Source organism: Lepidothrix coronata, unplaced genomic scaffold (genome assembly GCF_001604755.1).
Source record: "Lepidothrix coronata isolate B3197 unplaced genomic scaffold, Lepidothrix_coronata-1.0 Scaffold38, whole genome shotgun sequence".
Lineage (NCBI taxonomy): Eukaryota > Metazoa > Chordata > Aves > Passeriformes > Pipridae > Lepidothrix > Lepidothrix coronata.
In genome coordinates this window covers 3,292,604-3,310,463 of record NW_016690218.1, presented here as the reverse complement: position 1 = coordinate 3,310,463, position 17,860 = coordinate 3,292,604, and the positions used below count along the sequence as shown (strand labels likewise).

Here is a 17,860-nt window from a genome sequence, read left to right as displayed (position 1 = left end):
ACAGTCCATGAGGTTTTGCTCCTGAGGGCATTTTTAGCCAAAAGACCAATAATGATCATATAAAAGAAAAAAATTTTTAAAAAAATCAACTCCAGTAGAAAAATAATTTAATAAAGGGATAAGTTTCAAGAAAATATCTGTATAGTAACAACATTTTAAGTAAAATGTCCACAAAAATATACATGTCTACTGTGATTATACATTAAGTTTTCCGACAGGTCCTGTTTCACACTTGGTTCAGTCCATCTAGGAAAAGCCTTACTGCTAGCAGACTTCCTGGGATAGATCAGTTTGCACAACAGAATCATATGATAAATGTTTTCTAACTCATTTTAGGCTCATACAAATAAACTTTGGAGTTCATAACAGTCCACAAGAGATCAGGTTATACCGTATCATTAAAAATTTAAAAAAAAAGTAAATACAAACAAGGAAAGCAAAAGTCAGCCACCCAAGGGACACTGTCAGGCAGAAACAGCAGCCTACAATACACACCACACAACACTGACACAGCTGGAAAAGGAAGGGGATGAAGGGAGGATGGGCAAGAAGGAGGGGAAAATTTCAGGAAGAGGATTCCCAGGAACTGTGGAACTGCTAAACGAGGGGGCTATAGAGAGGCAGGGGAAAAGCATACATGTGACCAACATTTCTAGAAACCAGACAATTTTTTAACATAGAAGATAAGCTAATTACAGGAATATGGAAAGGAATCAGTGGAGAATGTTTATTTCTTATTTTTCCAAATGGCTACTGAGCTGTAGAAATAACAGGTCTGTCCCAAAGAGCCCTAACCAATAGTGCCAATTCAGCCAAACAGAAGAGAAAAATCCGGTTACAGAAATCGAAGATGCAAGAGTACAGTAAAAAGTAAAGAAAACATGTTCCACCACCAGAGGACAGGGACGAAACACTAAAGAGGAGATGCCAAACAAGAGATACCAATTTTGTCAAAGAAGATGTACAATGCCACAAAAAATAAACCAAAAGGAACAAAACAAAAACCCCACCCCATAGAAAATGGAAAATTGCTAAAGAAATAAAAGGACACACATTTTCCAAAAGATTTTTTCTTTTATAATCAAATTTTTTTACATAGACAACTGAACACACCAATATTTTGTGCGAAAAATATTTTTAAATAAACTTCTCAATTTTTGTACATTCTGATATACATATGTAACAAGGTTTATGGCACTGTAACCAGGATCAAAATCATATAAAGGAACAAAATAATTGCTCTCATTTATCCTTTCTGAACCAAGCTGGCTGCTGTTGCACTATTAGACTAAAAATTATTATTAGTGGGCAGCCAACTCTAATTGGTTTGAACACTCAAATCAAAGCCCAAATTATTATTGCACAAGAAGCCAGTGAAGGCATATGGCATAGAATGATCGAAGTCCCTTACTGTTAAAACCTTACACCCCAAAATAGAAAAATAGAACTGGAACATGAAACACACCAAATAAACTTTTTTTTCTTCTTTAGTTTGAGTCAGGAGTGTGAAAAGTGCCTTGCAGACTTTTTAAGCTGCTCTGATTTCCTTTGCATTGGTGAGCATTTTGCTAGGTTATCTTTAGCAAAGCCTTTGCAGAATGAAGGCCCTTATGTTTCAGGGAGGGTTTTTTCTGCTTTGTTTTGGCTGTTTGTGTTTTGTCTTCAACTTAGGTTTCTTCAGTCTATGAACCTGCACAGACTACTTAGCCATAAACTCTACAAGTAGCTGGAGAGGTGGGAAAAATAAAAATTAAAAGAAAAAAAGCCCAATATTTCTTCTTCTTCTTCTTGTTTTGATTTTAAAAAGTACTCCTTTTGCTCTGAAGCCTCCCTGCTCTGCCGGTGTCTGAGAAGGAAATCACAACAGCATCCCAAACCCGACAAAGTTCTTGGATCTTTTAAAAACCTTTCCTTACAAAAAAGGTTTTTATTCACAAAAAGTTCGCCACAAAACCCCCCTTGAAAGCTAAAAAGAAAACCCCACAAGCCACCCATCATTGCCCCAAATCAGGTGAATAGGTTAACCCCTTCATTGACCGCCACCTCACAGCTTCGCCCGTCACACGACAGTCTCTACGCCGATCAACTTTGGTGTGAGGATTCGTGGTGTGACACCGTTGTTTAGATCTTCTTCGAACTCCAGTAACTGCCCCATAAAGTTAAGGTTAGGGGAAATGATTGGTCGTTTGCCTTTTACAAATTTATAGGCATCCGTCATGGTCATGCGTGTGTGCTTCATTAAGTAAGCGATAACTATGGTGGCAGATCGGGAGACACCAGCCTGGCAGTGGATGAGGAGACCTTTCCCACACTGATGAGCTTCCTCTAGAAACAAGAAAGACAGAAGAAATTAAGATTTTTGCCAGTTCATAAATTAGAACAAGCTCAGTGCAATTAAGAGTAACTTAATGTGAAAAGTCCCTTGATTTGATTACAAGCACAGCAGCATCTCCTCCCCCCTCCCTCCAGCCCATCTTCCTCCAACATTTTAGAGTTACTGCACGTGAAACACCCAGTCCAGTCTGACACTGAAAATCCTCATGTCCAAATCCTTATCTCTTTATTAGATGAACCACACAGTGAGAGATGCTGCTGCACTGCTCACACCGGTGCCAGGGAGCATTTATTTGGGAGGTCGAGGCCCATGATGAAGCATCAGGCTCCATTTCCACCTCTGCTGCTGCATTACATTGGCATCTCAACCTCCCTGTCTTTCAAAGTAGGGCACCACCTTTTTAACAAACAGGTATTTTCAGATTCAGTTCATAACAATATATCCAATGTTCTTGGAAGCTTTTACAAAGCTACTCTTGAAATGAGCTTCAATGGGGCACTCTGCTGTGGTGCCTCCGCAAAAGCAGGAGCTGGATAACACACACAGACACACGCTCTCCACCAAGATACATCACTTAGATGGAGGCAACCCGGGCAGGATTTAGGAAGGACAAAGTCCTTGTAACCACCTCTTAACATGACATGAGAAAGAGGAGAGTCAATACCATACCACCCTCATCTCCCACAGCTTGCTTTTGAAACAGGAGATAAAACTTTCAAGATGTGACCCTTCAATCTACTTCTTTTGTTTTAATCCACAGGACAAACGTGAATTTGGTTTGCAAGTTTTGGCATCAATCCAACCCCACCAAAAGTACAGTTCATCCCACCCCACATGTTCAACCTGTACTGTGAAAGCATAAATGAAGCCAACTTCCCTCTAGACATTTTTGGCAGTTAGTATTTCAGAAAGCTGAAACTCTCTAATGTATTTTGACACACTTTCACAGAGAGTTTCTGATGATTTCACTTCCTATGGCTTTAGTCTTAGCTAAACCTGGGGTCGGTTGTGGTTTTTTCAAGACATATTTAAAGAAACATAGGCCAACAATCTGCTGTTTAAACATTTCCAAATCTTCTCAAATGCAATTTAAAGTTTACCCAGAGGAAGGGAAAGCTTTGACTAGTTATTTCCCCAGCTGGCTAAATTTGCTATGGAGAAAAACTCTCAGTGGAGAAATATTTGTTTATTAAAAACAAAGACAGACCCCCAAGCTGTAATTATTAAAAAGGAAAGTAAAATGGATTTTGAAACACTTTCTAAACCTTTTCAGAGCAAAGCTGCTTTCTCTGCCCTTGGTAAGGTCACAAGCCAAACACTATCTTTCAGTGGCTTTGAGAGCTCTAATCCTTCAGCTCATAGGAATGCTGGGTGCAGAAATCTCCATCATACTCCCAAAGGACCTCAGTAGAGCTTTGCAGTCTCTTTACGTAAGCTTAGCCTACTGCATCTCCCCATCTTGTTGAACTCAAAATTTAAGGTTTTATGGGATTTCTTGGCACAGCTTTTTTTCACAGAGGATCAAAGCTAGGTTCCCTCTCCCCTACCCCTCACCCAAAACAAGGTGTTCACTTTCCCATGCACATCGTAATCAGCAGCTTGGGGAGCTGACAGCACTACTGATAGAGCTGGGGTTGGGTTAGGAACACTGGGGAAAATTTGGTTTTAAAGAGAGATTCTTTGGTCCTTCACATTGTAGACGATAAGGGTTCCCAGTAGAAGCTCCCAATGGTAAGACTCAGGCTTTAATGCTGCTCTCCATCTGAACTGCAGCACAATCAGTGATTTCTCTGTTCACCTTCACTAAAGTAGCACAACTACAGGCCATACACGTCAGCACACCACGGTCCCCTGCCAACCCAAACACGGCCAGGAAGGCTCACAAGCCATCTGCTTCAGAATGGCAGGCCATCCACCCTGCCCAGGCACACAGCAGGGGCAGAAGGGCTCAGGAAAACATGCTGAGTTTGGACCTCCAGTCCTGGGACCCAGTCCCACAACCTGGCCCCAATCCTTGATGAGCCTGGGAGCACCTCCATGGAGCCAGCACAAACAGGCTTGAGTTTCAGGAGCCATGAACCCATCCCCTGGCTCAAAGGCCATAAACACTGATGGTCTGAGGGCAGGGAGGAACATGGCTCTGCATCCACTTCTGTATGGGGTCAGTCAGGGATTTAAGCTGTGATGCAGCACAGAAACACACTTCCCTTGTCTAGTCCTCCACTATCAAGCCTGAAGTACTGACAAAGAGATTAGCCCAGCCTCAGCACAAGAAAGTAAAATTATATATCAGTGGTCCCCCCCAGCATAATTCAGAAAACCTCTCAGGGCACATAATTCTGCTGGAGCAACACACATTCATTATGCCACAAAAGCGGTGTCCACAAAGAGGGGCAAGATGTGGTCCTCAAAAGCTTTTATATGACATACTGAAGCCCTCGCTTAAAGTGGCCATCCGTCTTTAGCCTAGCTGACCAACCAGAGCTGAGTGTGGCCCTAAACTTGGCTGAGGGCTGTCCTGGGTTGATCTAGCAAGGTTCAGAACAACATGGGCAACGTTGCTGGGTCATTTCCTCAGCAACCTCTGCAACAAGCTGCATGTCTCTGGTGAACTCTCTCACACAGCCTACAGGATTTAGAAGCTTATTAATGCAAGTTTCATTCACTATCCACTCAACCACACACAAACTTGGAAGCTATAAATCTAATTGTGGAACAAGCAAAGTGTGAAAGTTTGTCAGTTTTCTCATTAAGTTAGGAAAGACTGAGCCATCATTGAGAATAGTTACTATGAAAAATTGGCTGTAAGCCACTGTGGAAACTGGGAATGCAAAGGAATCAAGAAGAGGGGATGACAAAAGTCTCAATTTTCTCAGGTTTCCTGAATTTAAAGCCTGGAGGTAGGAGTCAGTATCAATGGATAAAAATCGTAACCCCAGGCTACTTAACTGGATACATCAGAGATGAGAAAGAAAAGACATATGAGTTGCTCAGCATTTCTGACAACCTAAACAAAAGTAAATATGGCCTTATTCAGCCTTCAGAGTAGTTGGAGAAGCACAAAATTCACTCTAAATTCTTACAACAGGTAAAAATAATAAAAAAAACCCAAAACAAACAGGAGTATTTGCAGTCAAGGGTAATTACCAATGAACTCAAAAGCCTCTTCAAAATACTGCCTGAGATTCTGCTTGTTGCTGTCAGTGGCCGGGAGCCGCTTGTAGTTGAACATGCCTTTCTCGTAATGGTACAGGGGCAGGTGGGTGGTCACATTAATTACGTAGCCTATGTTCATCCTCTGCATTTTCTCCAAGTCCTGAGCATCATGCTCATTTCCGAGGAAGAGGAAGGGCAGGATGGGGGTGAGCTCAGCGTTCTCGATGTCTGGCGTGGTGGGGATGGACTGAGGTAGCATGGGGGGCACAGCGGAGGCACCGCCCCCTCCTCCCCCCTCCGGGCACTCTTGCAGCTGGAGGGAGTTATCGCAGAGGTTTTCGTGGTTCTGCTTGAAACCGCTGAGTCCTCCTGGGAAGAGAGACCAAGCAGATATTTTGGTTAGATACCCCAAGGTGGCAACACTTTGGATCCACCTTTTTTCAGAGCACATGCTGGGACCACCAGGACTGGAGCTGGCTCTACTGTCCCCACTACCACTGTCACAGTGACCAATGCTGTGCCATCAGCAGCAAGGGTAGCACAAATCAGCAGCAGGCATTGTCCTCCCCTCTGCGAGGCACACAGTGCCAAGGGACAGGCTCACAGACAAACACGCCTCTGTGCAACATCAGTGTGCTGGGGCTGCCTCACCTACCAGCCTGTGAGAGAAGGAAGGTATTTTTTCAAGAAGGAGAACATCATCAAAACTAGGGGCAAATGGCCTATTAGCACACTAAAGCGAGCAGCAAGCCAGCTGGGACAGTCTTCGCTTTACCCGTCCACAGCAGATTTGCCTGTGGGAGCAAGCCCTGCAGGGCATCCCCCCATCCAACACCTCTGAGGATGGGTGCAGCTCACCCCGGCATCGCTCCAGGGAACAGTACGTACACATTTGTGCACCCGAACAAAAGAAAACCACTCGTTGTAACCTAACAGAGACTGAGGTGCTTGCTTAACATGTGGCAAACAGCTCTCCTTTTGCTGCCCCGGCTGCATGAAAATATCTAGCAAGAGCTATTTTTAGGACATTAATATGGATTGGAAAATGAATCTGAGCAGGGAGGGAGAAGTCACTTCTTAAACTCATGCCTCCCCTGACTCTATTGCGTGCCTTGCTGGCTTTTTCAAGCACCATCTCCCTCCCCCTCCATTTTTTTTTTTTTTTTTGAGGAGGGTAGCTTTGCAGAGCTGGAGCAAGCAAAGGGAACCTTCTTTCTACACCTCATTCGGGAATGACATCAGCCCCAGGCTCCCCACCTGCCTGGTTTCCATAGCGATTACACAAAGCACACAATGACATCAGCTGGCATGACATCAGCTCTTTGAGTGCAAACAATACAAGAACTACTACTTTGTGCGAGGCCTTTGGTAGGAGGCAGTGGCGTTCCTGGGAGCCGCTGATGTAATGCTAACAGGTGGCTCCTCCGAAAGAAAAAGGCGGAAAGAGGAGGAATGCAGTGATACATCCCCCCCCCACCTCGCCCGCAAAAGCGCACGTTGCTGTTGTACCAGGACACTTGAAGTCATGCTCCGCACTGAGAGGAGCCAAGTGTTCAGACTCAATTGCACTTTGTTAACTGCAAGCCAAAAAAAACCCAGGAGGGGGGAGAGTTACCCTGAAGTTACTAGAAAGAGCTACACTAGCCAAAATAAATGCTGAATGTCACCATCCCAATAATGTTATTTAAACAGAAAAATAAAATAAAATTAAAAAAAATAAAAGACAGGCTATTTGTCTTTTCCATGCTCTTTCACAGTGATCTAGTGAAGGTTTAAAACAAAGAAAAACATGCTGTCACTCAGGCTCTGGATCAGACACAGCAAAGGGCTCCAATGCCTACACTTTGAGTGCTGGAATTCTAATGTCTGTGACATACCTGCCCATAGGGTAGTACCCAGCCAGGGCCATTTCAGCACCCTATACTGTACTCCATGGGCACAAGGCACCCAGACTACGCTACAACCGTCTGAGCCCCTCTAATACATCCAGACTCCTATCCTTCACACTCCGCTAGTAACTCATTTTCCCAGAAATCTTTGAAATGTCTACAAAATGTAGAGTATTTCCTCTTCCCTTGAAAGTGTGCTTGTCTTCAGCTGTTTCTGCTGTTTACAGGACACAGAGGAAACAGTTTTGCCTTAAGGATCTGTACTCTGAAAATTGTTACAACAAGGGATCAGGGGAGAAAGAAGAAGCAAGGACAAAAATCTGAGCTCAACTGCCAACTGCACCACATGGCCTCAACGGGATCTGAAAAGTCTTCTCAATCCACTCAAGAAAACAAACAAGACAATGGTCTCCAAGCTGAAGATGTCTGAAGTCTCATCCAAACCAACAGCCCCAGCCTAGAGTCTGGGCTAAAGGCTAAGCCCTAACCCACATTCCCATCCTTCTACGTAGGCAACCAGTCCATTCAGCTTCAATACTGCCGTTTGAACAATAACCGGAGCATGCTGGGATTCTCAGGAAAACCCCTGAAAAAGTTGCTTTAGAGGCCCAGAGCTAATGCTCATTTTCCACCTCTCCTGCAGGCTTTAGGGAATAGGCAGCTGGAGGTAGGATCCTATTGTTTCATCACTAAGGTGGAGACACACTGATGGTGTGGCAGACACCATCCTGTTTCACCAGCTGCCTTGTAAGATACAGCACAGCTGGAGAGTCTAGAGCAAGTTCTTTCCTCACCACCCATGTCCTACTCTCAGGTCCTCTGCCTGCCCCACTGGCCAGAAGACACTATTACTGCTGCTACCAACTCTTCCTCACTGTGAGCTTTGGTCCAGCAAATGACATGGAGGAGAGATTAAGAGACCATTACATTGGGCAGGGCTCCTCTGTTATCACTGCACTTAGAAGAAATCAAGAGGTGTAGGGCAATCCCCACCACTCTAGCAACAGCATCAGGACAAAGGATGGGAAGGAGACCCCAAATACAGCATGTGGAAGATGCACAAACAAGTGGAGTAGCTAAATATATAATAGCTTCACCCACAATTTCTTTCCAGTACATTTGCCAGTGGTCACTATTCCTAAAGTCATGCCACATCCCCCATTCTCCTTGTTCACCTCCTCATGTGGGTGGGGAGTTAAAAAGTTAGTTCAAGGAATATTTAAAGAATCATACCCAAGCAACTCTCAGAGCAAATGTCCCTGAAAGAACACATTACTGTGGAGAGGATTACTAACCTGAACTGGCTCAGACATGTGAACAAGTGAAGACTGCACAAGAACAGTGGTTTCAGAAAGAAGGCAGCAAGATGCAGTTACAAAGAGAAACTGAACCCTCAGTTCAGGAGGAGCTGAGCTTGGATCTGCACTGCCATAATACTTAGTTTTTCTAAAGTTTACAAGATTACTTCCTGAAGCAGGTCCAAGTAAAGTTAATTATGACCAGTCAGAAAGAGTAAAAGAGGGATAGACTTTACACATGAAGGTAAATACAATGTACAGGCTATTCAAATGCATCTGTATTCCTTTGTCAAGAAGCTGCTATTTCAGCACTTAAAGTCTTCATGTAGAAGGGGTAGAGGAGGTGGGAGAGGAGGCCAACACATAGTTCCTGCAAGCCTGGTCTAAGAGTTGATTAATTCAACTCAGTAAAGTCTAAGACGTATCACTGCTGCTGACCACAACTCCAGATAACAAGGAAGCTCAAGGCATGGATGCAGAGACTCCACTCGTGCTTGTAACAAAAGCTGTTTTGTGGCTGACACTGCCCAAGCCTTCCCTACCCTGGGGCATGAAGGAAGCATTATACAGAGCAGTAACAGTGACTATGGCCAAGAGGCACAGCCTAGCAGAAGCTTCTCTCTAGCACAGAGATAAGCTATATTTTAAAAGCAGCTTTTCAGATGGTGCAAAAAGCCTTCATCATATAGGGGAAGCCTAAGTAAAGAAGCAATATAATATATATCCACCATGAAAGCCCATCAGGATGCAAAGCAGTGCTGTTTGAACCACAGCCACAGAGCCTAGACTCAGATGTGCAGCCACCTTCAGTGACAAACCAAAATGCCAGCAGCCAGATAAGCCACCAATGTTCATTTCAACACAATGTCACGCTCATAGCCTGTCTCTTCTGCCTTTAAACATGCCACACAGCTGTAATAACCAAAGCACAGCAAAAAGCCTAAACTGCTCAGTCAGTCTGATGCAGCCCACATGCGGGTGCAGAGAACATCCCAAGTGTTTTTGTGTACTCTCTGCACCAAAATGGCAGCTGGGCAGGCGTTTAGAGGGGCTGAACCTACCAATATCCAAACAAAGATGGACATACAAGGATGCTCGGCACTCTGGGGAACCCAAGGTATTTCTTGCATAAGGAAATGAATCAATGAAGCAGGACCCTTCTTGGCAGATGGCCTTGCCTGGTATCTAGCAGGACACAACATAGGACTGAGAGCTCTTGCTCGCCACTGACACAAAAACCAGGTATTTTTGCAGTTATAACTGCATGTCATCTTCAAGCATCCTACCCTGCCAGAACAGTTGGTGAGTGACAACAGACTTCTGATTGTCTGAGACTTCAAAACTTTTAGGAAGTTCCAAGTCAGCACCGGACGTGCTCCAGCTACTCACACTTGCTTGTTCGAGTTCTTCGCAGCCATCGGCCCATAAACATCTTGCTTAATGCTCCTCAAACTCCCCCGCTGAGCAGCACCCAGGCAGCAGCTGCACACAGATTTCCTAGCCCCAAAGCCATCCAGAAGCCCAAGGCTTGCACCAGCACTATGAGACCAGGTGAGAAGCGGGACAGGAGCCAAAGCAGCTCTGAACAAATGAAAAAAGACAAGCAGCATGGTGCTTGCACAAAAATCATGCTAAACACAGTGTCTGTCATTTGCCATCAGAAGAGGGCAAATACAATGCAGAGGAGGCACAAAAGGTAGATCAGGAACTAGGCAATCAGCTTTTGTGAGGGACTGTAACCCTGAAATAGAACCATCTTCAAAGAAAGCAAGAAAAACAAACCTTACCTGTACACATTTATAAAAAGGATTGGTTGGTTGGCAGTTTGTTTATTTGGAGGTTTTTTTTGTTGTAGTTGTTTTGTTGTAGGTTTTTAGTTTGGGGTTTTGTTGTTTGCTTTTTGAGAAGGTTGAGAATTAAGTACAAGGAGTACAGTAACACCTGCCCTCCTCCTCTGTCTCTCCTTTGGCACCTCCTTCAACCACCACTGCTGCTCTATAGCTGTGTGACTATATGCAAACTAGGATGTGGGCTTACAATATGCTTTGGGAGATCTGCAATATGTTTCCTATCTGGAAATGGGCTCTTACCCCACAGTCAAGGGAGTAAACGACCTTGTTCCCTCTGCAGTGACAGAGCTTACAGGGAGGCAGCTACAGTGAAATGCCCTCACAATAAAGCAACACCTTTGCATTACCTCATCGCTGTGGACATACTTTGTTCTGAGCGTGGCAGGTACTGGGTGTTCCTGCTACAACTGCAAACAGGAACATACTTTTATACATGACAGACTGCAGATGTGGGAGCCACATTTAGACAGAACACGTGGTCTCGAGAGACAACCAGACCTTTTATACAGCTTTCAAAGCTGTCCAGGCGGATTTCTGGATCCGCTCATCCTCGATTACAATACCACAAAGCCATCTCAAAAAAAAAAAAAAAATAATAAAAGCAATACACACAGAGGCAACAAGAGCAGAAATCCCAGGACACTGGGAAGTGTCAGCAGAAAAGATGTTCGATCTGTAACTTCCCCTCCTCTTGTGTTGCTGGGCTCTTGCAGGGTGCACAGCAGAGAATTCGGCAATACCACAGTTCTGGCCACCCCAGGCATTACTCGCTCAGGAATGAAGCCAAGTTTTAAAACATCCACTCAGCATGTGCCCTGTCAGTACCACCATAGCATACCAGGCCCCTGCGGCTGCAATTGAGTGTGTTTGAGGTTGAAGTGTTACAGTGAGCATTTGGGGAGCAGGACAGAGACACTCACACAATTGGTGCATATCTGTTTAAGACGACGCTTTCAATTTGTGCAAGTACAGCCTGTTCCTTTAAACCTGTGACCTCATTTATTTACATTACTGCAGAAAAGCACTGCCAGAAGCAACAGCTGATGACAGTCTCATGTATTTTTCCACTAAGACAACAATTAAACTGCTCCTGTGTTATTAATGAACAGATGACTTTGTGTCAAGTTGATTCAAAGCACAGGATGCCTCAAGGTTAAGCGACTCCAGCATGTAAAAATAGAGGTTAGGTATTGTCCAGATGCTTCACCCACCCGGCACTCTCCCCCTTCCTCAGCCTGCCAGGAGGGTCCAGGTCCCTCAGCCACCCCCTGCCAAGCTGCCACCAGTATCTGGAGGTCCTGCTGCAGGGTGACACACTGGTGCTGAGCCACCACCACGATAATGCCAGAATTTGCTCCTGTACCATGGGCCTTCCACCAAGGAAAAATGCTGCTGTACAGGTTAAAGCAGAATTCTGCCATTATAGGCCAAATCCACTCCCAGGATATGGACAACCACCTAGACCAACTCTTCATACCACCCCACCTACACAGTTATGCATGCAGGTGTTGGTCTACTGACTAGCAAAGGCACTAGTAGAGAGGGCACAGAGGCACTGGGGTTGCACCCATAGGGCATGGGAGCTACTACCACCTTGCAGTAGAAGATCCAGCCATGACACTTGCTCACAGCTCTTGCTGTCATGATTTTAGCCAGAGCAAAGATGGTTCATGGTGCATACTGAGGATTATGCTCTGTTCATCCTGAGGTACTTAAAGAAGAGATGCTCGGATTTTGTGAATAACACAAGACAGACTTTCCTTATCCAACCAGGGCTCTCCTTGCTGTCATGAAGCACTAGAAGTGTGGGAAGGACAGTTCAGCAGGGCCAATCCAAGCAGGTCAGTGTCTACTCTCCATGCAGATGTCCTTCTCCTCACCACACTACTGGTGAGCAGTGCTCAAAGCTTGCCCTTGCTGCTGTAGAGCTCACTCTACATGAAAGTTTGACATGATTGAAAATATTGTATTTGGCCCACAGAGTGGGAAAGTCAACTCCCCTCTGTCCAAAAGGGTGGGGACTTATTGGACCACAGTCACCAGGCGACATTAGTTGTTCCTCCTTTGATTTCAAGGATATTGTGGTGAGGTTTGTTTGTTTTTAAACACTGGAGGGAGCTTTACACGAGATAAAGCTGACAAGAGGGGAGCCCATCCCTCTACAGTACAGGGAGGCCACAGTGACACCAGGACTGCTTTACACCTTACCATTCCTGCTGTTAAAGAAAGGGGGAGAAAACAAACAAACAAACAAACAAAAAAATCTATCCTTTTTACAATATAAGTATCCACATTTACCTCAACAACCCACATTGCCCCCCTGTTTCCAAAAATCAAAGGCATAACTGAAAGTTTTTTTTATTTCTGTTGCTGATAGCAAGTACAATAGGTCTGACTTCCTGGTCCTGTGAGTTTACTTCTCACCTGTCTGCAGGAGATTCAAAAGACCCATGGCAGGGTTTCTCTCCCTGCCACCCGCACAGCATTCAGCATCAGCCTTGCCGCGAAAGATTAAGCTTTAAACAAACATAAAAAAGTAAAAGTAAACAGTTCACAAAGAACAGCTTCCACCTCGATACACTCAATCTAATCTAGTCTCTCCCTCTAATCGAGCTGCCAACAGCACTTCAAAAAAAGGCAAAACTCTGCATTCCAAAGAACTTGCAAGGTCAGGTTTTTTTCCGTGTGGGAACTATCCTGAGAGGTCAGTTTGTACACAAATTCTGACCTAGAGAATTTACAAGCACATCCTTGACACAATGGCTTTGAGGTTCCTTTAGAAGTCAAGAGTGTGACACCAGATAAAGAGGAAAGGTTTCCCCTCAGCATCAAGGGACACGCGCACATGTTGTGTGTTATTTCTAATTTTATCTCACTACAGCTCACACCCCTTGCCACAGCACATCCTCTCCTGCTGGTCTTTGAGGTCCCTAGTCCCAACTACTTTTATTTTTTATTTTGACACCAGGCACAGCACAGCCAGCTGTCCTAGAGACACATCCCAGAGAGGAAGGAAAGAGGTCACCAAAAGCTCCTTCCCCTGCTAGGCTGAACCAGAGATGCCTGGCTCTGTGGTATTTCAGTTTGATTCTTTTTTCTTAAATATAGTTTTTTTCTCTCTTTATGCCTTTTTTTTTTGTCTTTAATTTAGGTTTTTTCCTCAGACCCTGGACTCCCAGGAAAATCCCACACATCCCTTCCCTACCTTACCTTTACTTGTCAGCTTTTTCAAGAGATGCCACTGACTTCTGGACTACTCACCAGCCTGTCCAGAAGTTGCCCTGAATACTTCTGGACCACATCTCTGCAATCAAGACAGTCATTCCAGCTTGTAACTGGAAATCTGCCCTATGCTATGAGAGTGCTGAGTCTGCCCCTTTTAAAGAAAAAACTAAAGTATTCATGGGAAAATAAACCAGCATCCTTCAAAGCACTGTGTTATCCTTGGGGAGTGGTCAGGAAGGTGAAAGAGGAGAAGGCCTGCTCCAAATTTTGGTACAAGGATTAAACTATGTAAGAATGTAAATAGGAACAAGACAAGAAACCCCACATCCCAAACATACTACGGTGACAACTCTGCAGCCACAGAGGAGGATAGGACTTACCCTCCCTGGAGGGCAAGCGTTTATAGCAGAAACTCAAAATTAGACACATTACAACTCCTCATAGCAAAAGTATGCGTTCCCGTGGGGATGTAGGCTAACATGAAGTCCAATTAAATAATCACTGGAAATGTCAGTGTAAACCCTGAAGGAATACATACTTCTACTGTGAAATGCTCCCACTGGAAATCATATTAACAAAAAGGTCATCGAGAAATGCTAAAGCTATGTACAAAGGAGGCAAGGGGAAGTGAGGGGGGAGGGAACAGAAACTATTTTAATGCAATAAAATACCACAAATGGGTTTATATTGGCAAAGAGCTATGGGTCTGCTTTCACAGAGAGGGGTAGAGCTGAGCACATTTGCCCAGAACATCGAGGGTTTTTTGGTTTTTAATCTATTACCAGTTCTCTCCCTGCCCATCACCACGTGCATCTCTCAAGCAACTAGCCTGGAGACAGCCAGCAGCCGGTGCGACAGCACACAAGCAGCATGCAGACAGCCACAGCTCTCTGTGGCTCAGCATGTCTGAAGAGGGAGAACGGTCCCAGCACTGTGTCAGACATCTGTAATCCTGGATTTGTAGGCGTGGACCTTTCTGTTTAATTTGCATGTTTTCGAGAACGCTGACATTTTCATGGTTCAGCCATCCATTTATTCTCTTTACCCTTTTAAGGGCAACCTCTTCAGGACAGCTTCTTTCTAATGACAGAGCAGGCTGCTTTGTTTCTCTTGAGGATAACACAGGCTCTTTTCCAATCCAAACCACTGCTCCTCCACTTCAGAAACACCAGCACCATTCACATTAATATGAAAGGAAAACAAGGTGCTGATATACCACACCAGCATTTGGGAGTGCTATCCATTCCTGCTCAAGAGCTTCTACCCTTTGGGCTAGAAATAATACTACTACCTGGCTCCAATTTGACACCTTTCAGCAAGGTATTTCAAAGCCCATGAAGAAAAAACAGAAAATAAAGAGTGCTGACTTGACATATCCCAGTGCCACATAGCCAAAAATAAAAGCAGCAAGCTACTGGAACTAGCATGCTGCATGCCAGCCTCCACTCTGACACAAGATCCAGGGCCAGCCTTGCTGACACTTAAATCCCAATCATAATGGTCAAGGAACCAAGTCTAAAAACCAAGGCCCCTAAAAACTCCATAGGGAAAGAGAAAGTTGACCCAGATTGCATCCATATACTCCAGAGTCAAGGGAAGAAGGGAGAGAAGAAGGAGGAGGGGGAAGAAAAGATAAAGTCATATTTACAGAAACCAGAGCTAAATAGCAATAAAACAAGGAATATCTTCAGTCAGATCAAAATCAACCGTTGTCTCCAAATAAAATAACTCCTCGGTCTCCACAGGTGAGTTAACATTAACGTTTCCCAGGAAGCACAAGAACTGTGTTATCCCCCAACAGAGATATCACTCTGCTTTGCAGGACTAACACAAACACCTGTGAACTTACAATTAACCTCACGTTTAGCAATCATAGTGGTTTTGTACCTAAAATATGCCAAATTCTAACCAGCAGCAAAAGTCTTATTCTTAGCTTTCATCAGCTGGACAGAGAGACTCCCACTACCTTAACAGAGACCGAGAGGAATTAGAGCCCATCACCAACACAGTATAGATCAACTGCTTCAACAACAGCTTTGCTTTTAAAACATTAGTTTTCAACTGCTTACATAAGCCTTAATATCACACTTTGGCATAATGAACTGGAGACAACCAATTCGACTGATATTACAGAAGCTTGCAAGTTAGCTTCTATTTTCCAAGTTTCTTTAAGGCATTATAAAAAAAATATATATGATAATTCATGTGTGGACAAGGAATAACATTTGTTCTTCTTTTTATTACCTTTAATTAGAAGCAGTTCTTCTCTGTTGCAGTGAATCAAGTGGGAATTAATCCCGGCATGCTGTAGATGTTTTAAAGCTAGCGCATAGTAAAAGAGTTGGAACCAATGTGTTCACATCACTATTATTATTCTCTTAATTTAGTCTTTGCAGCTTCCTCCTTCAAAGTCATGGATCTTGGAAATGGGGTGTTGCATACATGCAAAGCAACAACTAACCTTACCAGGAGCAGTGGCTCCCAAGCCTTCTCACGCCCTGTCCACATTTGTGTCCTGCCAGCAGCAGATGATAAGAGACTTACAGTTCCCCACAACCCCACTAACCCCAGACCCCTCCAGTGACAACAGCCCAGTGATGACAGTCCAGTGCAGGGCCACAGGGGAGCTCCCACTGCAGGGAGCTGTGGGTGTAGTCGAGATAGACAAGGTTAGCATTGCCCCAAGGACTAGATGGTACCTAAACCTACCAGGTCCCAGTTGCTCCCTGCAGATTTGCCAACTTGGGTCTCCTCTGCATACACTCTCTTGGAACAATGCTCACTAAAACCAAGTGCCAGGAGATCAGAAGCTTGTGCCCCATTCTGGATCTTAGTTTCTTCATTGTGAGTAGTTTTCCTTCAAAAAGGAGGTAACCTGCTCACCCAAGCAGAGAAACACATGAAAATGAACCTTGAATTTTTAAAAAAACAAAAACCACCTAGAGGCAAATCAGAGCCTACAGTTTATCACTTTAGCAAAAACACACCAGCAAGGGAAGAGAGGAAGGGGATGCTCCTCAGTCCGTCTTCCACTTTCTGCAACAGGCAACTGAGTTGTTCCAGGGCACCATTGTGACTATGGATGAACCTGGGTTAACACTTAACACCGATGGCAACAAGAGAAATGAGCTCAGTGTAACAAACAGTGCAAAGGACAGAAAAAAAAGCCCAGTCAGATGAAAATGAGTTCTCTAAGGCCTCACAGCAAGTCCGTTGTGCATGCTTAGTCACAGAGCAGGAGACTAACCATCACTCAGCCTTGACCAGAGCTCACCTGGCCACAAGACCGCCCTGCTATATAGGCACAAGTATCCCTCTAGTCAGATTACCTCCTTTCTGCACCATATGGGAGACAGACTTGCTTCTCCCAGCTCTTCCCCTTTCTTTCAAGCTCCAAAATGCTGCTATACAGTTGCAGAACCAGGTCAGACCACCTTTGGCAGGACACAGGCTCCTCAGGAATCAACATCTTTCAGAGCAGTAGAGGACACACCAAAATCAACCTTTAGTATGCTGAGATACTTCCGGATGTGAGGTTGCCTTCGTCACAGATATTAATTGAAGCAAAGAGTTTCCTGTACTGAAAAGTCACAAGGTTTAATAAAAATCCTACGAAACAAAACAACGATAACAAAAAAACCAAAAAAAAAAACCAAAAAAAAAAACCCAAACAAGCTTAGCATTGATCAGCCACCCTGTGCAGAGATCACGAGCACCCCAGGACTTCCCAGCTGCAGAAACAGCCCCACTGAATTCCTCCATGCCTCCTGCTCACAGCAGTCCCTGGTTCTGCCTCCACACAGGGTGTGCTGAGAGCACAGCAAGGACTGGTGGCTGAACCCAAAGGCACTAGCACACGTTTCAGCTTTCCCACAATTTTCAGCATTCAATGGATCAAGAGCAGGTGAAAGGCCTGCCAGAAGAAGCTGAAGCTAGTGAAATGCTCAAGACAGTACCTTTATCCAGCCTACTCTCAATGGGACTCTTTGCCAGCTTTTACTTTTAGGTGAGGCAGGCAAAGGTGATATCCATAATAAACACTGCTCTTTAAGCCCCAGCTTAGCAAACACCTTTGTGATTACCACAAATTAAGCACAGAGGTGTTTA

At 44.5% G+C, this 17,860-nt stretch overlaps 1 protein-coding gene across 1 annotated transcript in view; it reads right to left on the bottom strand.

Moving 5' to 3' along the window:
- Window positions 1-1,054: 1,054 nt before the first annotated feature.
- The window catches only part of DUSP10 (dual specificity phosphatase 10), a 25,028-nt gene continuing 8,222 nt past the window's right edge, over window positions 1,055-17,860 (bottom strand). Inside the window, exons 3-4 of the mRNA XM_017812944.1 lie at window positions 5,483-5,860; window positions 1,055-2,325 (exon numbers count right to left, since the gene is read on the bottom strand). Coding sequence (XP_017668433.1) covers window positions 2,060-2,325; window positions 5,483-5,860 — 644 coding nt within the window. The 3' untranslated portion in view covers window positions 1,055-2,059. The remainder of the gene's footprint in view (window positions 2,326-5,482; window positions 5,861-17,860) is intronic.